The sequence below is a fragment of the Muntiacus reevesi genome, chromosome 20 (genome assembly GCF_963930625.1).
Source record: "Muntiacus reevesi chromosome 20, mMunRee1.1, whole genome shotgun sequence".
Taxonomy (NCBI): domain Eukaryota; kingdom Metazoa; phylum Chordata; class Mammalia; order Artiodactyla; family Cervidae; genus Muntiacus; species Muntiacus reevesi.
In genome coordinates, this window is record NC_089268.1 from 49,447,762 (window position 1) to 49,469,968 (window position 22,207).

The 22,207-nt window shown below is 53.8% G+C and overlaps 1 protein-coding gene across 1 annotated transcript in view; it reads right to left on the reverse strand.

Moving 5' to 3' along the window:
• The window catches only part of FARS2 (phenylalanyl-tRNA synthetase 2, mitochondrial), a 301,221-nt gene that overhangs the window by 197,175 nt on the left and 81,839 nt on the right, over positions 1–22,207 (reverse strand). Inside the window, exon 4 of the mRNA XM_065912933.1 lies at positions 21,986–22,117. Within this exon, the coding sequence (XP_065769005.1) occupies positions 21,986–22,117 (132 nt within the window). The remainder of the gene's footprint in view (positions 1–21,985; positions 22,118–22,207) is intronic.

A 22,207-nucleotide genomic window follows, 5' to 3' on the forward strand; every position in this document is an offset into this window, starting at 1 on the left:
CTGAAAAGTGAAAGTGTTAGTCACTCAGGCTCCTCTGTCCCTGGGACTCTCCAGGCAGGAATACCGGAATGGGTTTGCCACGCTATCCTCCAGGGGATCTTCCTGCCCCAGCGATCGAACCTGAGTCGACAGCATGGCAGGGTGATTCTCTACCTTCTGAGCCACCAGCAGGGTGGAGCAGTGAGGGCTAAATCCTCTTATTCCACACCAAACAGTTAAAAGAGAGTCTAAAGTGGGAAGAAATCAAGAAGTAGCCACATGGGTGGGTTACTTGGAGATGGAGCAGATCAGGAACCTGGCTGCCTCCGAGGGAGAAAGGGGGGATGCCGTGTGGAGGGGCAGAGGGTGGAAACGCTGGGGGTTGTCCTCATCCTGGTTCAGCTCTCTGACCCCTAAACTACACAGAGAATAAACTTTAATAAAAAGAAAAATCTTCAAAAGTCAGAAGAAAATGAAGTGGTCTGGACTCTCCCATCACTCCACGCCTGAGGCCCGGCGGGTACAGATGCACGTGACTCGTGCCCAGACAGCCGCTCCGGGCCCGCCGGCACGGGCAGCACACACTGGGCGCTCCCCCCTCACTCTCCTGCCCAGAAAGCCAGCCGGGTCACCGCAAACCAAAAGCACAAAAGAAGGACAAGTTCAAATAAAACTGTAGTTACAGCCATAGGAAAAGATCAGATACAAACGCGACATTTCAGAATACCGGGGGGTCAAATTAAAAAGCATAGACTGGTTTTTTAGAGAGAAAGAATCTGAAATAAGTTGGAGGCAACCACTAGCAACTGTCTCTATCTAAAAACAGCTGTGAAAAGACCAGTGTTCTGAGCTAAAGGTTAATTAGCTTGCCTAAATTCAAATTTGCTTCTGAAGGATCCAAGAGCCATGGCTTCCAGAAACACAGAGAACTGATTTCTTCTTCTTGAAAGCAAAGCGGGTCTGAGGAACAGCTCAGACAACAGCCTGCAGAGGCGGCGCGCGTCCCTGCGGGCGGCTCTCATGGACCCGTTTCCAGCGGTTCCGTGAGCCTTCACGTGTGGAGCAGTCAATGCAGAAGTTTTACAAAGCAACACGTCCAGCTCAATGATTCCATTCAGTCAAATTAATATATGCGATCCTTTAATTTTTAATCTAACGCAGCTGAGGGAACAAAAGAATAAAAGCCACAACCAGCGCCTCTGTTAAAATTTATCTTCGAGGTAGAACTGTGCCGTTTATACAGGCATGGCGCTTCTCCCCACAGCAGATAAATTTGCACTTGCCTGAGCGAAATTTCATTTTTCCCGCAATCAAACTGCTACCAGCATGTTTGCGAACACTATAAATCTGCCCGTGTTGATTCTTAAAATGAAAAATACCAAGGGAGATAAATAATCCTTTACTCCCTGCCATTCTCATGAATAAGAAACCACAGACATCCTGACTAGGCAGAAGACACGGTGAAAATGTCCCCCGTTGGCAGGCTCTGGGTGGAGCGGCAGCTTCAGCAGACCTGGTGGGTCACAGAACTGTCCCAGGATGACAGGCATGATCCCCATGTGGAAAAGAAGATCCCCACGGTATGCTGCCGGTAACTCACAATTATTAGCAGTTATTTGGGAGAGGGGAGAAATTCAGATCGCATTCAGCTCTCTGCATTTGTGAGTTTCTGTGCATTTCAGATTATGGAGGGCGGTGGTCCGATCAGTCAGAGAGTGCTCCCTGCCCAGAGGTTAGGGCTCCAGGACCCCGGGCATCAGAGAGAGAGCACTCCCTGCCCAGAGGGTAGGGCTCCAGGACCCCGGGCATCAGACAGAGAGTGCTCCCTGCCCAAAGGGTAGGGCTGCAGGACCTCGGGCATCAGAGAGAGAGTGCTCCCTGCCCAGAGGGTAGGGCTGCAGGACCTCGGGCATCAGAGAGAGAGTGCTCCCTGCCCAGAGGGTAGGGCTGCAGGACCTCGGGCATCAGAGAGAGAGTGCGCCCTGCCCAGAGGGTAGGGCTCCAGGACCTCGGGCATCAGAGAGAGAGCACTCCCTGCCCAGAGGGTAGGGCTCCAGGACCCCGGGCATCAGAGAGAGAGTGCTCCCTGCCCAAAGGGTAGGGCTGCAGGACCTCGGGCATCAGAGAGAGAGTGCGCCCTGCCCAGAGGGTAGGGTTCCAGGACCCCGGGCATCAGAGAGAGAGAGTGCTCCCTGCCCAGAGGGTAGGGCTCCAGGACCCCGGGCATCAGAGAGAGAGAGTGCTCCCTGCCCAGAGGGCAGGGCTCCAGGACCCCGGGCATCAGAGAGAGAGAGTGCTCCCTGCCCAGAGGGCAGGGCTCCAGGACCCCGGGCATCAGAGAGAGAGCACTCCTTGCCCAGAGGGTAGGGCTCCAGGACCCCGGGCATCAGAGAGAGAGCACTCCTTGCCCAGAGGGTAGGGCTCCAGGACCCCGGGCATCAGAGAGAGAGTGCTCCCTGCCCAGAGGGTAGGGTTCCAGGACCCCGGGCATCAGAGAGAGAGAGTGCTCCCTGCCCAGAGGGCAGGGCTCCAGGACCCCAGGCATCAGAGAGAGAGTACTCCCTGCCCAAAGGGTAGGGCTCCAGGACCCTGGGCATCAGAGAGAGAGTGCTCCCTGCCCAGAGGGTAGGGCTCCAGGACCCCGGGCATCAGAGAGAGAGTGCTCCCTGCCCAGAGGGCAGGGCTCCAGGACCCCGGGCATCAGAGAGAGAGTACTCCCTGCCCAAAGGGTAGGGCTCCAGGACCCTGGGCATCAGAGAGAGAGTGCTCCCTGCCCAGAGGGTAGGGCTCCAGGACCCCGGGCATCAGAGAGAGAGTGCTCCCTGCCCAGAGGGCAGGGCTCCAGGACCCCGGGCAGGAAGGCCGGCTCTGCCGGCCTGGGCTCCCTGCACAGCCGCAGGTGCTGTAGACACAGCAGGGCAAAGCCCTCTCCAGTGCGGGCAGCCCTCACTCACCACGCTCAGGAAGGATTACATCCAGACAGACCCAAGGAGCGGGGAGGGGCTGAGTCGGGCCGAACCGGGGCTGAGGGAAGGGCCCCGGGGCCCGGGGGTGGGCGCAGATGCACGAGCCATGACTGGGGCCGAGCGGCCCACACAGGGCGGCCGCGGGCAGAGGACCCACGACAGCCACAGGGAGGCCAGGGCAGAGGACCCACGACAGCCACAGGGCGGCCACGGCAGAGCACCTGAGGCTCTCTCCGTCGTGACTCGGGGGCTCCGCTGGCGCCGGAGCAGATGCCGTCAGCATCGGGGAGCCTTCAGCAGGCCGAGCTCAGTCTGCAGAGCAGACGAGTGCAAGAGGCTGGAGACACTCGAACCTGGAGGGAGAGGCCTGGAAGCCCTGAAAACCACGGCGTTCTTCCACTGCTCTCGGCGACACCCCCCAGCGTCCGGTCTTCGCTGAGACGTCCACGCACGAGTGTTTTAAGTTTTTCTTTGACTCGGTTTCCACCCCCTCCCAGAGAAACAGGAAGGAAAACCATAGGCTTATTTCCACCTCTCAAATCCAACTCTCCAAGAATTCGATTCTGTTTATTTCAGGTCATTAAATTTTCATCACATACAGGAACCGGGTGCTTCAAGGGATTAAAAAATAAATAAAAAACACACACACAGGCCCTGCTGTCAAGGAGCTCAGATCTAGAAGGTTAAACAGAAAATCCTCAAATGATACCAGAAGGTAAACTCCGGGAAATACGGCAGGAGAACCAGTCACAGTGCACTCTGCAACCAGCCCTGCGGGTCCGGAACGTTCCGGAGTCCGGGGAGCCGCAGAGGAGCCACACATGGTGGCCAGCCCTGCCCCGGATGCTGCGGACAGTGCAGGGGGACGGGGGTCGGGGCGGGGGGAGGCGGCTCCGGGGCCAGAGCGTCAGAGAGAGCCGTCGAGTCGACTGTGACGGCGCGGCCACGCCCGGCGGGGGACACCGGCCGGCAGAGGGGGGCCCGGAGCTGTGAGCGGCCGGGGGAAGGGGGCTCGCGCCCGCCCCCGTGACCACGGGCGCAGGGAGGGAAGGGCGAGGACAGCGGCTCGAGGCCGGCTGGCAAAGCGGGTGTTCGCGGTCTGTAGGGCAGGGGGTGGGGGATCCCGGAGCCCTTGGGGGTGTCAGCAGCAGGAAGACTCGGGCCAAGGCGAGGGGGCCACCTCTGCCTCCCCGTCTCCCGTGCTATGAGTCAGAACGGTGGCCGGGACGCGGGGACGGACGGGGCAGGGAGTGGGACGAGGGCCACCCAGTCCTCGCCGCTGGCCCTTGCTTCCAGCCCTGAGAGGCGGCCCCGCGGCCCGGGGGTGGGGTGTCCACCGGGGGCCCTCCCGTCACACAGAGGAGCTAGAGCCGACCCCACCTTCAAATGCCCGGCACACGGGCCATGGCGGGGCCGGAGGCCTGGCTGGGCTATGCTCTGCAGTGCCCCGAGCGCCTGGGACAGTGGCTGGCACGATAGACATTTGCTCAATGAACAGACCTGAGACTGTGAACAACCCTAAATGTCCCCTGAGGCTCTTCCTCTGATGAAAGAAGACACGGAGGTGCCCAAGGAACCCCCGGAGCCAGGCAGCCCATTGGTCAGTGCTGAGACCACAAACACCCCTGGTCTCCGGATGCTGAGGGTGAAGGTCTCGACACCGTCCCACGTGTCACCCCCGGTTTTCTGCTTTTTCAACGCCTTATAATTGAGAGCAATGAGATTAGAAAGCAGCAGTTTACAGACCGAATCTCCGTGACGTAGAACATTAAGGGTAACGAATACCAACAGGGAGCTGGAGGAGGAGACATTCTGACTTCAGGCCAATGAAAGGAGAGCAGCGTTCTGTGCTTCTACGGCTCCGCTGCCTAGAATTTCTGAGATTGCCTCCATCACTGCGCTTTGAAACTGCTCTGTAAACCACATCAGACGTTCCTCGACTACCAACCTCACCGCCGGGCCCTCCTGCTGGCTCCCCAGAGACCAGCACGTACCCAAGCTTCAAGAACCTTCCCTGGGTACCCAGTGTGTATATATTTTGAAAGGCAACAAATAGAGACTTGTGTCACCTTTGGAGTGGCTTTTTGGAATCCTCTGCAGAGATCTAAAATCAAAAGGCTTCTCGGAAACCATCTGCAGAGTAAGAAACAAACAACGAATAAGCACCAACCAAGAGTCTCCAGGAAGACCGGAGAAAGGACCCGCTCGAGGACACCGCCCCTCTAGAGTGTTTGTGATCTGGCTCCAAGCAGGCACTGCGAGAGGCTGGGGGTGCTGGGCCGTGTCCTCGCGGTGCCCACAGCCTTGCGGAAGGGCTGAGTCAGGGACACAGGCACCATTGGTCCGCTGCCGTGGTGACGCAGATGCTCCCGAGGGCCAGCAAGTCCACAGGTGCTCCAGGTATGGCCCACGGGGTCCTCTGCTAGGCCAGGCTGGTCCCAGCAGGAGGGCACGTGGGAGAGCTGAGAGGCGGGGAAGCAGGAACACCAGGGGCCACGGGGACGGACTGGGTGGGGGCAGAGGGGCAGCCGGGACCAGAGCCCAGCAGGACTTCACCCTCCAAGCGCCGAAAACCAAAGATTATGAAGAGATTATAACGACGAAGACCTAACTGTTAAAAGATCATCTCATGAAAAACAGGTGTTTGTGCTTTCAGAACAGGACCAACCACTTGAAATGGAAGGATGGAAACTAGGACATAAGGATGGTTGGCGTAGCATTTAGGAGAGATGGCAGAAGACGGGGTCCAGGCAGCGTGTAACGGAGGCCGTCCCTGGCAACCCCAAATGGCACTGACTGAGCTAACAGGCACACTGCTACGCCAACAACAAACTGGGGAACGTGATGTCTCTGGAGACTGTACTGAAACTCAAAATGTGCTGAAAGAATCAACTAATGACTCAATTCCCAATTTAGTGCATAAACTAAACAATAAAAACATTGAGGCTATCACAAGCTAATCACTCCTGCCCAGACCCCCTTTGGCACCCCCCAGCCCACACCAGCCTCTCATCTACTGAACTGACAGACATCCTCAAAGGTCTCAGCCTACGGTCTAGAACACACTTTGCATGTATTTACAGCTAGGCTGCCCACTGGGACCGTGAGCTCCTCGGGGATTCCCACACACGTGTGCCCCCTGGGTCCCGGGGGATATGCCCTGCATAGAGGGGCGTGCTGGTGCGGACTTGTCAAGTGACCAACTAGTAAGACAGAAAAGGGGATTTGGAACTAATCTGTGGATTTGGGTTAGAGAGATCTTTCACAATTAACTTCATTATATGTTAAGCAGAGCAAATCGTATCACACCAGTAGGAAAAAAGACCAAGGGATGTTAAAAAAAAAAACAACACACATACCATGAAACTCAACGGTGTTAAAGACGTCACGCCTCACAGGTGTGGGGGTATTTTCTGAAAGCTATCTGTGCCCAGAATATTGTGCTTTCCCTAAAAAAAGGGGGGGTCAGCTTTTGTCTCACAGGTATTATACTACAGACTGTGTTAATTAACTGTGTTTCCCACTTTCCTTTCACCATTAGGCAGCGAGAGCCAGATTGATGTCTCCTTACAGCAATGGAACAACAGACTGGTTCCAAATAGGAAAAGGAGTACGTCAAGGCTGTATATTGTCACCCTGCTTATTTAACTTATATGCAGAGTACATCATGAGAAACACTGGGCAGGAAGAAGCACAAGCTGGAATCAAGATTGCCGTGAGAAATATCAATAACCTCAGAAATACAGATGACACCACCCTTATGGCAGAAAGTGAAGAGGAACTAAAGAGCCTCTGATGAAAGTGAAAGAGGAGAGTGGAAAAGTTGGTTTAAAGCTCAACATTCAGAAAACTAAGATCATGGCATCTGGTCCCATCACTTCACGGCAAATAGATGGGGAAACAGTGCAAACAGTGTCAGACTTTATTTTTGGGGGCTCCAAAATCACTGCAGATGGTGACTGCAGCCGTAAAATTAAAAGATGCTTACTCCTTGGAAGGAAAGTTATGACCAACCTAGACAGCATATTAAAAAGCAGAGACATTACTTTGCCAACAAAGGTCCATCTAGTCAAGGCTATGGTTTTTCCAGTGGTCATGTGTGGATGTGAGAGTTGGACTATAAAGAAAGCTGAGCGCAGAAGAATTGATGCTTTTGAGCTGTGGTGTTGGAGAAGACTCTTGAGGGTCCCTTGGACTGCAAGGAGATCCAACCAGTCCATCCTAAAGGAGATCAGTCCTGGGTGTTCATTGGAAGGACTGATGCTGTAGCTAAAACTCCAATACTTTGGTCACCTCACGCGAAGAGTTGACTCACTGGAAAAGACCCTGATGCTGGGAGGGATTGGGGGCAGGAGGAGAAGGGGATGACAGAGGATGAGATGGCTGGATGGCATCACCAACTCGATGGACATGAGTTTGAGTAAACTCTGGGAGTTGGTGATGGACAGGGAGGCCTGGTGTCCTGTGGTTCACGGGGTCGCAAAGAGTCGGACACGACTGAGCGACTGAACTGACCTGACAGAAATGGAGACAAACGTGTGCTTCTTGGTCCCAACCCTAGCCCAGGTTTCTCATTTTCCTATTCTTGTTTTCTTTTGCCCTCTTCTCCCTCGGATTCTTAACTAGATGCATCTCTTTCTATGAAAATCACTATTATCTCCTGGAGCCTTTGTAGAACTGTTATGAATAAATATAAATAATCAAATAATTAGGCAAAGGATGCTTCAGCATCCCACAATTTACTCTGCTGTAGAACCTTTGGTCATAGTTTCTGAAACCAAGGCAGTTGACCCTTAGATAAGGTGATTTTCAAACACACCTACACAGAAGGGCCTCCCCATCACCCACGAGAACAGCCGGGGGCGGCGTGATGCGGGGCACGTCTGGCGCCTGCCTCCTCTGCCGCTTCCCCCGGCTCCCCTGCTCTGCGTGACACCATCTCGTGCATCTCGGGCTGTCAGCTCTGCTTCCTCCAGCCTCCAGAATCCACTTCCTCCCTGGATTTCTGCTGCCACGGATGTAGTTCACACTCTGACATTTCTCTCCGAGGGGACTGGAAGACACTCCCAGCCAACTCACTGCCTCCCATCCCTGCTCTGTCCAATCCACCTTTCAGTCCAGACGTGTAGAATCTGCATCAAACTGCGTTCCTTCATCCACGCGTTGATGTCTACTGGAGTGGCAGTCACTCAGTCGTGTCCGACTCTATGACCCCCTGGACTGTAGCCCTGCAGGCTCCTCCATCCATGGGATTTCCCAGGCAAGAATACTGCAGTGGGTTGCCATTTCCTCCTCCAGGGGATCTTCCCGACCCAGGGATCGAACCCGGGTTTTCAGCATTGCACGTGGATTCTTTACCATCTGAGCCACCAGGGGGGCCCAAATGTCTGCTGAGAACCTGCTGAAGGTGCGGCGTGTGTGAAGCAGGGCGACCAAGAGGTAAAGAAACAACCGCCAGGTAGAGGCACAGCGCGACCCGACCTCTGCCCGGAGGCCACGCGCGTGCCAGGAGCCCTGGCCAGTGCGTGGGGCACCTCGGGGCTTCCTGCAGGGGCGTCCGCAGGGGAGAGTGGGGCGAGCGGGGGTCGGAGGGGCAGCCAAGGCCGGTCAGGAAGGACCTGAGGGGCCACCAAGTTCTCCGCGGGGCCTGTGTGGGAAGCCCCAGCGTCCCTGTCCGCCCCGTGGCCCTGTCTACCTCCCGACCGTTCCGTTTCCAATCCTGCACCACCCCCGCGCCTGCGCCTCGGGGACGCCGGGCACCTGGGCCCTCGACCTGAGCGGCACCGCCCTGATTCCACCACAGACGCCTGTGCCCGCTGAAGCCCTGCAGCACATCTGCTCGACACCTGTGGCGCTCAGCCGCTAACCAGGGCCAACGCGCAGTGGTTCCTGCCCTCGAGGCTAGGGTCTCAGGCAGAAACTGGAAGCTGAATAACCATCACGCAGACTCCGAATACATTCCACCCACAGTGGACTCCACTGCATTAATCGTGGACAGCGTCAGCCTTCACTTGGCTTCTCTTAATCCTAAGAACAATCTAGCAGGAGTGCGTAGCTACAGGAGCCCGACACCATGGAGACAGAAGTGGTCCACACCCCCAAACACAGGGTCAGGGTTGCAGGACGACGAGGGCCCGCTAGCCATTGCTCCACGGATTATAAAAGAAAACGGGGAGCTCGAGAGCCCCAATCCTTGTGACAGTTCAAGAATCATCATGCTGACTTCCTTGAGAATTAAATACGAAGCAGAGCGTGTTTTACGGAGACAGGAATAATTGAATTTTCATGAAACGCAATGTAATGTTTGTTCATTCTATGTAAACACATACAGATTGCGAGTGGGCTAGATTAATTCCTTCAAAGCACACCGGATTTCCACAAACATAATGAGGCTGCCTCTGGTAATAAAGCCTTAGCAGTCAACATCTGAAGACATTTTCATTTATTTCACGATACCTGAAGTGGCAGGATAAAAACGAGATGAAAATACAGGACTTTCATATGTAAATTAATCCAAGAGTAACTTTTCTAGGAAATAGACAAAAAGCTCAGAATGAAAGTAAACTCTGAATGCAGATCTCGGAACAGCATGACCCAGAAAGTTCTGACAGCACCTCCAATCACACTGAAAATACGACGTGACTGTTGGGGAGCAAACCTCGTCCCAAGGCCCTCCTGAAGGGGAGCTGTGGCGGGCAAAGTGAGGGGAGTGTCCCGACCACCTTCGCAGAGAATCCCTGGGAGCTTTTCAGAAAAGCACAGAAACGGTCGGAGAGGCGGCCTGAGAAGATCCATGGAGTGATGGCTCCAATAAGTCCACGTCCACCCTGGAAACCCCTGGACCCCCAGGGGAGCCCCACATCCGCTTCTAGAGACGGATCCCGCAGAGAGACTGGCGCACGGAACGCGACGCGTCCACGGGGATTCACTGAAACGCCGCCATGGACGGCAAGCTCAGAAACAACACAGAAAGCCTTCAGCTTAGCACTGGTGGCATCGGATAAATACGGTATGGCTCACACACGTGGTGGAGACAGACTCTCCAACACACAGAGACCTCCAGAAGGTTACTGACATGGGGAAAAAAAAAAGATGTAAAAAAAATATAGTATAGTACGCCACCTTATTTAAGCACGAAAGAAAAAGAACATCCATTTGCATCTGCATTAAACACTGGGAGAACCTGGGAATCCCCTGCTGGTCCAGTGTGGGGACTCAGCACTTCCACTGCCCGGGGCCTGGGTTCAATCCCTGCTCAGGGAACTAAGATTCCACAAGCCTCAAGGCGTGGCCAGAAAAAAAAACCAAAAAGAAACTAGAAGGATCCAAATAGAAAAAGGGGAAAAAAAGAAAAGTGAAGTCAGCAGAAGGGAGGATACACACAGAGGCACACAAGCGGGGAAGCGACCTGGAAATAAGCTCACGTCGGAGACGGACGGCTGTCTCCTGCTCGTCTTCCCCTCACCCGCCGAGGATGTCCCCTGGCCGAGTGACCCCAGCCTGAAGCCCACGCTCCCTAACCCGTAAGGCAAGGCCATCGCCCCCGGACCCCTCTGGACCCACCGCCCACACCTTCCCCCCAGTCACTCCGCAGGGCTGTCCTCAGAGATCCCCCTTCAGAAGCCCCGCGCCCTGCCACCCTCTGCAAGAAGGCCTGACCTGTCAATGTCCTGGCAGAGCCCTGGGCAGCCTTCAGCAGCAAGGTCGGACGCAGCTCTGCGGGGTACGGGGCCCCCGACAGCCCTGGCTGCCAACCCCCCGTCCCCGGCCTGATGACCCCCCTGGCTCGGGGTCTGCTTGGGACTGGACCCCTCATTAGACCACTCGCTCTTCGAAGCCAGGGGCACTGTCTTATCCATCTACACTTGCCAAGCATCTAGCTTCCCAACAGGTGCTCCCTGCCTCCCTCACCCTTTCCTCAAAAAACTAGCGATGAATGCTTTGCCCACCTGGGGAACAAGCGCCTTCACCTAATGAATTTTGCTTGTCTGAATAAGGTCCGCAGGGCGACAGCGTTATTAGTCATGAATGCGTCCGGACCCTCACGCAGACCTGCATCTGGTTCCCTACCGCACACTCCTCAAGCCGCCTCATCACATGAGCCTCAGCCCTCCTGGGCGAGGGCAGGGGACCAGATGACACCAGCGGTCCCTAACCTCGTCAAGTCGCGGAGGCCTGGGAGCATCTGGTGTCTTCCTCTGCACCCACCCCACAAAGAAACCGCCCTTACACAAGGCTGCAGATGCCAACGGGCAACTTCAGGAGCTGCAGGGAGTGAATGACGCCTGGAATCATTTCCAACTTAACTACTCTCCGAAAGATGAAAGGCTTAAGGTAAGAGAAGAAACAACCTAACACTTTTTGATCATTTACCGAACACCAGACACGCGGCTGGGGCTTCCCAGGCCTGCCAGTGCAGGAGACACGGGTTCGATCCCTGGGTCGGGAAGATCCCCTGGAGGAGGGAATGACCACCCACTCCAGCGTTCTTGCCTGGAGAATCCCATGGACAGAGGAGCCTGGGGGGCTACAGTCCATGGGTTGCAAAGAGTCGGACGTGATTGAGCAACTGAGCCCAAGACACCGGGCTGAGCAGGTTACACCCATGGACTCATCTGTTCTCCGTCCCAGACCAGGGCGCTGCATGCTGGTATTCTCATCTTCTAGCTCAGGCCCTGGGACTCAGGGGTGGTAAGGGATGAATGGATTTGTCAGTGAAGGTCCCTCTGTCTGGTCTGAAGCTCTCGGTATTTTCTGCAGGGACATGAACACCCTCCCCGTAGTGCTCGAGGGAAGAGTCGGCCGCAGCCAGGAGACCCCAGAAGGAAGGATTCTTTTCTGCTCCCCCGGGTCCTCCCACCTCTACTCTTCCAGCACCACCAAGACAGGACCCAGGAGGGACGTGCAACCAATGAGACGCTCCCGCCCAGGCCCCTCCACGACCGGCACGGAAATCACCAGCCACGGCCAAGGAGGACAGGCCCTGACAGCGCGAACCAGTGACAGGGCCCCAGACCTGGAGAAAGGACGAGCCCAAGGACCCCTTCAGGTCTGGCCTCGGAGCCGCAGGTCTCTGTACCCCAGGACCCCGCGGACCCCCTCCTGCACGCAGTCATGCCGCTCCTCGTCGGGAAGCAGACAGCCCTGGGCGCAGGGAGGACGCGGGGAGGCCCGCCAAGGGGAGGCTGAGCCGCTGTCTGGAGCCCCCAGCGCATGTGTGTCCTCTCGGAGGGAATCCAGGCTCCGTTGGGCTGGCGGCTGACAGCATCCAGAAGAGCTCTCTCTGAAACAGGAGTAAGATGTCAGCTCTTTAACCTCTGAGGAGATCTGCCTCCTCTTCAAACCTCCAAGATGCAGAGAGGAGCTATGCTGGTTACTACGGTAACTGAAGGTACCAAGGCGGGGGAGGCGGGGGGGGAGAGTGAGCCCTGGAACCCCTGCGGTGCTCTGGGGGGGACACTGGTGAGCACCCCGGAGGTCTGGGTGTCGACAAAGCCCGGGAAAGCTGCACGCTGGACCCTGCCCCCGAGAGGGTGCCTCTGCAGCACACCGAGGTCGGGCCCTGGGCGCACGGACCCGGAGGGGACCCCCAGACCCGCTGCCTGAGGAAGGGCCCCTCCCTCCCCCTGGCGCTGTCACACTCCGTCTAGACTGTGCACCCGTCTCCTGCCGCTGAAGCTGCATTTCTTGGACTCACTCTCCACAGCGATTCAAGCTTTCAATCGCGTGCTCCCCCAAGGTGAGGTGGAAGGTCCTTGTCTTGCCCTCCGCGCCCTTCCAGGGCGGACCTCGGCCTCCACGTGACCCCGGCTTGGGTTCTCCCAGCGCTCCAGGCTCATCTGTCTCTACAGAACCTGCAGTGCGGCCGCCCACCCTGCGTGCCCTGCACAGGCCCGGCTCTTTGCCCGGAAAGTTCCCCTCCTCCCTGCGCGATCACGGAGCCTGCTCCCCTTCCCGGCTCAGGGCCGGCATCACGGCCCTGGGGAAGCCTTGCCTGTCTCTCGAGGAACCTCCCCTCCTCCGACTGTCATCACAGCCCCAGGGACACAGCTCGCGACCTGCCGTCCCCGCCACTGGACGGGGCGCCCCTCGGAGGCGGAAACCCCTGTGTCTGCGGCCCCTTGCGTGGCGCCTGCCAGGCCAATACTTCACAAACATGTGTTGAAGGAGCAGACGGAGTAGGGACAGGCTGATCTAATACCTGGAAGCATCCAATAATGGGTTTTGAGAGCTTTCCCCTCCTAATGCCTTCAAAACCCACAAACCCTCCATTTCTAGGACTCTGTAGACAAACAGCCTGAAATATCAAATAAACGTGCTAAATTATGAATGTTGATATTGGCTGCTTCCCTTCACATTGAAGGCACCCCTCAAGGTAAAGCTAAAGAAGCATTATGTCACTGTGCTTTGTCATTGCTGCCCCAAACTACACTGCTGCAGGCCTCCTGGTTCACGGTCAACCCAGCAGCCGATGGACAAGCGTCGCTCCAGGTGTCCTGGGGACGCGCCCGACAGAAGGGACCTTCTCCTGGCAGGACTCTGAGTCCCGTAGGCCTGGGCTCTGCTCACTCGCCCAGCTCAGAGACACTCTCCACTAGACACACGGCTTTTCCAACTCACTCCATCCCACACTTCGCTGGGTATCGAGTCTTCTTTTTCCTGTGTTTTGTTGTTCAGCCGCTCAGTTGTGTCCAACTCTTTGCACATCCATGGACTGTATCCGGCCAGACTCCTCCATCCATGGAATTTCCCAGGTTAGAGGACTGGAGTGGGTTGCCATGTCCTTTTCCCCCTTTTTCCTATGAAACCCCTAATAATATGAGCATTCTAAGTCACACGATCTGAGAGATGCTACACTTGGCCAACTCCTGAATTACGTCCATTAAAAACACAATTTGAGAACCTATTTTGCCTAACGATGTCACTTCCTTTTATCCACGGGCATGACGGTATGGCTGCTGCATGAAGACACTGCTTCCAGCCTAAAATGCAGAAACGAATCTTGAAAAAACTAACGTAGCAGATTGTGTTTATCCCCACGGTGCCATAAATAATTCCTAAACTTCCAAATTGCCTCTTTGCAGGGGAGAAAATAAAACTGCGCCGTCGAGTAGCAGCACATCACTGCCTGCGTGCAAAGCCACAGCAACTCTAGGAAGCAAGGGGCTCATAAATAGTTTAAATAAAATTCAATTAGATGAGCATCCTTCTTAAAATTTTTTTGACAGTCTTAGAGAGTTTCTTTAAGGGGCCTGGGGAAGAGACCTGATTAACCAACCAGAGATACCAAAAGCCAGTGCTATGCAATTTTCAATTCTTGTTGTTTAGTCACTAAGTTCTGTCCGACTCTTTGAGACCCCACGGACTGCAGTGCACCAGGCTTCCCTGTCCTTCATTATCTCCCGGGAGTTTGCTCAAACTCATGTGCATTGAGTGGGTGATGCCATCTAACCATTTCATCCTCTGTCACCTCCTTCTCCTTTTGCCTTCAATCTTTCCCAGCATCAGAGTCTTTTCCAATGAGCCAGCTCTTGGCATCAGGTAGCCAAAATATTGAAGCTTCAAGTTCAGCATCAGTCCTTCTAGTGAATATTCAGGGTTGATTTCCTTTAAATGGTCTGGTTTGATCTCCTTGCTGTCCAAGGGACTCTCAAGAGTCTTCTCCAATACCACAGTTTGAAATCATCAGTCCTTCGGTGCAGTTTTCCACGTGGTGTTTTAAAACGAAACACATTGCCCTGTGCACTGTATTAATACCACACATCTCAGGCTTGTTTCAGGGTCAAAGTTATTAAAGTGAGTCACACAGTCATGTCTGACTCTTTGCAATCACATCGACTGTAGCCTGCCCAGCTCCTCTGTCCACGAGATTCTCCAGGGAAGAGTACTGGAGTGGGTTGCCATTTCCTCCTCCAGGGGATCCTCCCGTCCCAGGGATCGAATCTGGGTCTCCCGCATTGCAGGCAGATGATTTACCAACTGAGCCACTAGGGAAGCCAACTGACTTGTTTAGGAAACCAAATAATGGGATCCAAGAGCTGAAAGGAAATCTGGAGGTTACATCATCTAAGACCCTTATTTTACAGATGAAGAAACTGAGACCCTCGGGCCTGGCCCAAGATTTCCAGCACAGCGCACGGCATGGCCTCAGAATGGTTGAAAATAGAAAATTAAGTTCGCACTGATGGTAGGACAACCGCTTTATATCTGCTAAATATCCAAGACCTTAGATGATGAAAAAAAGACACAGGGCAGAATCTCTGCTTTCCAGAAGTCTCCTATGGACAGAAATGACGCCACAGATGGGACGTAACATGTACTACAGCTGCAAAAACATCAGAGACATATAGGAGCTACAGCTTGAACCAAGCTCCCAAAATATTTGCTTTTGTTACAACAGGAGAAATATTGGAAGGGACGGCATGGATTCTAAGCAGGATCAGGAAGAACTGCAAAACATACAAGGAAACGAGTAAAGTTCTGTGCAAACGGTATAACTGGGGTGCTCAAGCAAGCTCCGAGCTGTGTCTCCTAGTCAAACAAGGCGTCCCAGAATCTGCCTTCCAAATGCCAGAACTGTCACAGAGGGCGGGACCAAGCCTGGCAGCATTAGGAGAGAGAAGGAAGATGCTTGAATGTCACTCAGTATTCAGAACCCCACGTGGAAAATACGAATGATACAGCAATAATATCAGAGACTTTAACCACTGGCATCAAGCACGACAAGCAGAGGGGTTGTCTTTACAGAACCTGTCAGCTCACACCCACTCACATTCCCTGACGAGGTGACTTTTTGGAAGAATGACGTTATAGAAAGAAACCAAACCTACAGATATTCCATTTATGAGAGAGCAACTTAAAGAAAGAAAGAAAGAAAAGCCACAACCTAGAGAATATAACTGTAATGTATAAAAGTGACAAATAATTAGCCTTCAAAATAAATGAATTCCTACCAATCAATTAAAAACAAAGAGAAAAATGAACCCCACCCAAAATGAGCAAAAGGAAAACTGTGTGTGTCAAATAAATATATTAAACTGTGATCCACACCAATGGCAGCTGCATGTAAATGAGACCACAGTGAGACTATTCTGAACTCACCAGCCTGGCCAAATAAGCTGAACCGAGTCAGATGCTAGAGAGGCCGTGGACCAACGGGCACGTCTGTGGAAATCGGCCCGACTCCTCTGCAAACCACCTGGAGACACCGGCAAAGCGAAGGCACTGAGGGCTTCCCTGGTGGCTCAGCGGTAAAGAAAGTGCCCATGACGTAGGAGCTGCAGGGAGACGCAGGCTCAATTCCTGGGCCGGGAAGATCCCCAGGAGAAGGACACAGCCACCCACTCCAGGATTCCTGTCTGGACAGTCCCATGGATGGAAGAGTCTGGCGGCCTACAGTCCATGGGGTTTGCAAAGAGTAGGGCACTGCTGAAGCAACTTGGCACGCAGGCGAGATGTTCAGAAGTGGTGACTCAGCAATTACACAGCTAAATAAAACATCACTCTAAGAAACTCTTAGTCCTATACATGCAAGATGTACAAAAAACGCGCACAAGCAGCATTTGAAGCAGCAAAAAAAAAAAAATTGTATACAGTCAAATGCCCCTTAAAGAACGGATGAATAAACTACGGCATATTCACCCACTAGAACTTGAGCAGCGACAAATGAGTGAGCTGAAACTCCACAGAGGACAACAGAGATGAGCCCCACAGCACCGCGTGGGGAACTACAGTCCCCGTGGAGAGCTGCAGGAAAGGACAGGCAGCGTGATTCCACGTGTTAAAGCGCAAAGGCCGGGGAAAGTTCACTTGTTTACGAGATGCATAGAAAATCAAGGGAACAACACAAAATTCAGAACGGTGAATGCTCATGGGGCGGGGGAAGCGCTAACAGGGAGGGGACACACAGGGGCTCCCAGCTGTACGGAGTCCCAACTCCTCAGCTGAGTGACGGACCCCGGACTGGCTGATACAGCGAAGGACTAGCAGACAGAGAGACAGAGGCGAGAGCGGGGCAGAAGGAGGTCTCAGTAAAGGATGACTTTAAGGAAAAAACTATTCTTTAATTAGGGAGACTTGAGTACGTCACAGCAAAGAGTAAAGAATGAACAGAGGAAGAGCAAAGTCGGACTCACACGTCCTGGTTTCCAAAGTCGCTACAACGCCAAGGGGATCAAAACAGTGCGGACATCGGGCTTCCCTGGCGGTCCAGCGGTTGAGAATCCGCCTGCCGGTGCAGGAGACACGGCGGCACGTCCGCTCGCGTCCGACACGGGCCCAGACGGTCTTGACCTGCATCACCAGCTTAGATCAGTGACACTGCGCGATACGGCCGTGTGCGGGAGCTTAGAGGCTGTCGCCAGGGAGAGGGACAGACGGAAAACAGGGTCTCACCTGGACAGCGACAGAAGCGTCAGCTGTGTCAACTGCGCGTCCAGGCAAAGATCAAGGACATGACCCCCTGTGAGCGGGAAGCTTCCTTACGCTGGGATGCTCACGGCACACCGCAGAGCAGACCACAGTGAGTGGAGGTCACCTTCTACCCTGCGTGTCACCAGGACGAGGGCTTGGCACCCTCTTCCCCCTCCGCCCACTGCGCCTCTGTTACAGACACGCGCCACGTGGCACTCTAACCATTTATGCTTATGTCTGGGCGTGCCGTGTTGTTTTCAACGGCCAGGACGATGCTTTTTTGCTTTTCTACAGCCTTAGAAGTAATTCAAGAGACATTTGACAAACAAATGAACAAAAGAATGATTGTTTAAAACTAGAAACCGTTCATGTGCATATTTATAAGGTTTTTTTCCCCAAAGAGTCAAGTTTTAAATTTTAATGAAGAGGTAAAGAAAGTGGTTCCGTTATCTAAAAAGTTATTTCCCAGGATGGAGCCTTTTCTCCTCCTTGGCCTGTGTACAATCTTCTAAATTTTTCAATAAACGGTAAATTCCTTCCTGGCATGACGACAACCCACGGTCACCCAGTGATGTTTCCTGTCTTCCTGATCCGTATAGTACCTGGAAAGACGGCGGCCTGAGTCAGCCCAAAGGGAGATAAGTGTGTAGAATTTGGAGTCGTGACTCACTGCTGTCTTCAAAACATCTCCTCAAGGGAAAAACAATCAAGTCATCAGCACAGCAGTCGCCACCCACATCACAATTAGCAGATCTCAGCGGCTGGAGAGCAAAGCTAAAGGCGCCGTAACTTAAGGGGGAAGAAATAAAATTCTCTCAGCTATCCGGAGAGGCTTATCCTGTTCTGTGCACAAAAACACACATATGCCACAGTTAACTTAAATGTGTCACAAAGTGTTTTCACTGCCTGTTCAAATTAGCGATCTAATCTTTTGCATTTAATTAAATGCACTTGATCACAGAGATAACCCACACGGGGGCAGGGCCCCTCGGCAAGGGTGGTGAATAACCACAGAACAAACAGCTTTGCTTGCTGTTGTTTCCGTTGGTCCCAGCTCTTCATTCCGTGTGCAGACGAATCATTTACTTGGAAGGACTTCTAGCCACCTCAAAATCAGACAATTCACAACTCAGGTAGCAGATATGGCAACTGACTGTTGGCCGAAAGACCTGGGCAAGCGGTGCTGCCAGCCGTTCAAGCCTGATCACCTTTCGGAGGCTCCAGAAGAGGGAGAGTAACAGCACCCACCCAGAGCTTTGCTGGCTGGCAAGGTCCAACGGAAGCAAGCCTCCAGGGCATTTCGTGAGCTGCTGGCACACAGTCGGGGCTCAGCCGACACCTGCTCGTGTCACTGCCCCGTCAACCTCTTCGGTCACCACGTATTTCAGCATTAAGCAGCACCTCAAGGAAAGCTATGACCAACCTGGACAGCATATTAAAAAGCAGAGACATCACTTTGCCGACAAAGCTCTGTATAGTCAAAGCTGTGGTCTTCCTAGTAGTCATGTATGGATACAAAAGTTGGACCATAAAGAAGGCCAAGCGATGAAGAATTGATGCTTTTGAACTGTGGTGTTGGAGAAGACTCTTGAGAGTCCCGTGGACTGCAAGAAGATCAAACCCGCCCATCCTAAAGGAAATCAACCCTGAATATTCATTGGAAGGACTGATGCTGAAGCTGAAGGTCCAATACTTTGGCCACCTGATGCGAAGAGCTGATTCACTGGAAAAGACCATGATTCTGGGAAAGATTGAAGGCGGGAGGAGAAGGGGGTGACAGAGGATGAGATGGTTGGATGGCATCACTGACTCAATGGACGTGGGTCTGAGCAAGCTCCAGGAGATAATGAAGGACAGGGAAGCCTGGTGTGCTACAGTCCATGGGGTTTCAAAGAGTCAGACAAGGTTTAGCGACTGAACAACTCTAAGAACCATGAAGATGGAGACTATAACGACTGACTTTAACATCGCTTGGAACTTCTATTTTTAAAAAGTCAGTGGGGTGTGGGGGCGGGGGAGGGTGGGCTGGCGGTGGGAAATGCAAGAGGAAAGGCAATAAGAATGGCCAAGTGAGGGGAGGCAATGTGATCAGAACCCGCTAGCCCTCTGCTGCGCCACGGGAACTCAGAAAACAAAGCTGGCGGTACGTGCACAAGCCGTCTGTGGTTACTGACCGCCTGGCACGCAGTTTAAGGCTTATGACTACAGACGTCAAAACACATGCCAGTCTGACAACGCGGAGCAGAACTCTGGCATGACAGCTTCAAGTTCAAACAGAAAAGCCCACACAGAATTTCTTTTATAAAAGCGCCTCTTCTTCCTCTTCTTTAGTCTCTCTCTCTCTCTCACAAGGTATTTAAATTTTGTGTGTACATTTCCCAACAACCGGAAGCACCTCCCACCACCCTGTGACTCTATCAGACACATGTGCATCTCAGGGATCTTCCTTTTTTTCATTTCTTTTTCTACTTCGCCATTTCCTCCAAGGATTACCTGACAGGGCTGATCTAATTGCAGAAAAGCAGCGCCATTAATGTACAATAATGACTTGGGAACCTGTTTCAGGGACTATATTCAGCCAATTACTGTGCGAATAAACCTCATAAGAACCTATGAAGGATACTGGCCACGCACAAGGAAGAGACAACTGACTCAGGAAGCGACAGCTGATTCGTAACTAACCCTCCCTGATTTGCGTTCTGAGCGCTGGCACCAGGTGCCCCTGGGAGGAAGCCTAGGATCCAGCAAATCTTTGGTCTAAAAAACAAAGCAAAACAAAGGCACCTTTTTATGTTTTTTGAAGTTAGTTCCTGCTCAAGAAGAGATTACAGCTCACATATTTGCTCCAGTGTTTGGTGCTTCTATTAAGATGCGTATCTTTGATTCTCGTGTTTCTTACTACCCTCGATCTTCCTCCCTCTAAAGTTATTCACTCCATCTAGCATCACGGATACTAAGGTCACGGAGGAAATCGAGTTCTACCTGACCAGAAGCTGTCTCTATGCCACGACAGCTTCTGTTTAAACATTTCCAGCTAAGGGGGCTCTCTGTTAATAAGTGGCTCTCACCATTTGGGGAAAAAACAAAAACAAAACCTGTTTAATAACGTCAGAGACGCACCTTTACTGGCTACGTGCCAGAGCCTGTGCTCAGCTCGCCCCTCGAACCATCAGAAAGAAGCTTGGAGGGAGGCGTCTCTGCGCTCGCTTTAACTCTGACAGACGGAGACTGGCGGGGTTAGACAAGGTGCTGACGGAGACACAGCGGGCCGGACAGCACTCCTGCCGCCCCACTCGGCCCTGCCTCCCCGCGTCCACCCACAGGCCCTCCTCTGCCACCTCTCTGCTCCCTCTTCTCCAGGAGTGACCCTCAAATGTTGGAGAACCGTCCGAGAAGCGTGCGGCCCCGAGCTGGGCTCTCCCGTGAGCCTTGCTGGGCTGAGTGGAGAGGAACCCCAGAGCTGGCTGGGTCTGAGCCCAGGGCGGGCCCCACGGCCCAGGCCAAGCAGCACCGACTCCCCGTCTCCTGTCTCCCTCCACCCTCGTTCTCTCACCCCTGGACCTTAACCCAGGGTCCATCCTCAGCTCTGAGTCCCCAGGAGGTCTGCTGCCGCAGGAGGCCCGTGACCAGCCTGAACCAGAGCCGCCTCACTCCCCGGCCACAGAGGGCATGTCCTTCTACATGGGGAGGGGTCTGGGGGGGGTGGAGACCATCAGTATCAGCGCCCCCCCCACTCCTGCTCACACAGGGCCCCTCCTACCCTGATGCCCAATCTTAGCCAGCTTCCCCTGGAGGACTCACAACGTGATAAAGTACTTTTAAACTTAAATTCTGACCGTGACTTAAACAATAATTCACAGCTCTGAAATTAAGTTTAGAAATAATTTTTTTGGGGGGGGGCAGTGGGGGAGGTTGGACCTTGTGGCTTGTGAGATCCTAGTTCCCTGACCTGAGGCTCTTGGCAGTGAGAGCAGAGTCCTAACCATTGGACCCCTGGAGAATTCCTAGAAATAATCGTTTTCATGAAACAATGGTCCTACAAAGAGCTGGAAAGATCCTTCTCAAGTTCCTATAGTCCAGGGAGAATTTCATCAGCGCCCCCATTTTCCACTCCCCCCTGCATCGGGTGGTCCAGCCAACAGTGAGGGTCGAGGACAAACCAGCAGACACGACAGGCCTCCATGTCTTACACTGTGTTCTCAGCGCTTACGGAACATCTGCTGAGCCAGGGGCACAGTTCCAAACGCAGTGGGAACAAAAAAGGGACGACAGGCTGGCTTTGTTCCTAAATAGCCTGGAAGACAGGCAGCTCTCATGGGACACGCCTCAAAGGCTTGTGGGCGATTCCAAAGCAGCCGATCAACAACCACGACATCGCCAGTGCAAACCCAACACCCGGAGCTGACAAGGAAGAGCTCCAAGACCAAGAAGCCGCTGCAAAATTAGGCGAGAGAGACGGTGCTCTCCCAGAGCGCAGCGCAAAGTCTGGAGGGCGAGGCCAGCACAGAGGCCGGGCGGCGAGCCCTGCAGGGGGGTGCAGAAGCGGACGCAGACAGCACGCGCGTGGGGCTCCCTGGGAACAGGGCCCCCCAGGGGAGTCTGTGCCCACACGCCGGGTCCTCCCGTACCTGAGTTTACCAGCTGCTGCTCCATCACCCCGCAGCCCAGAACCTCCAGCCATTCCCCGTGGAAGTTGATCTCCATCTCGAAGGAGGGATGAGTGAAGGGGAAGTAGCAGTCCACCCATCTGATGTCCAGTCCTGCAAAGACGCCGGAGAAAAACAGACATGGAGCGTTACAGGCAGCCTCGCCTTTTCCGTGATCAAATCTGCTAAGGACGGATTAGCTGA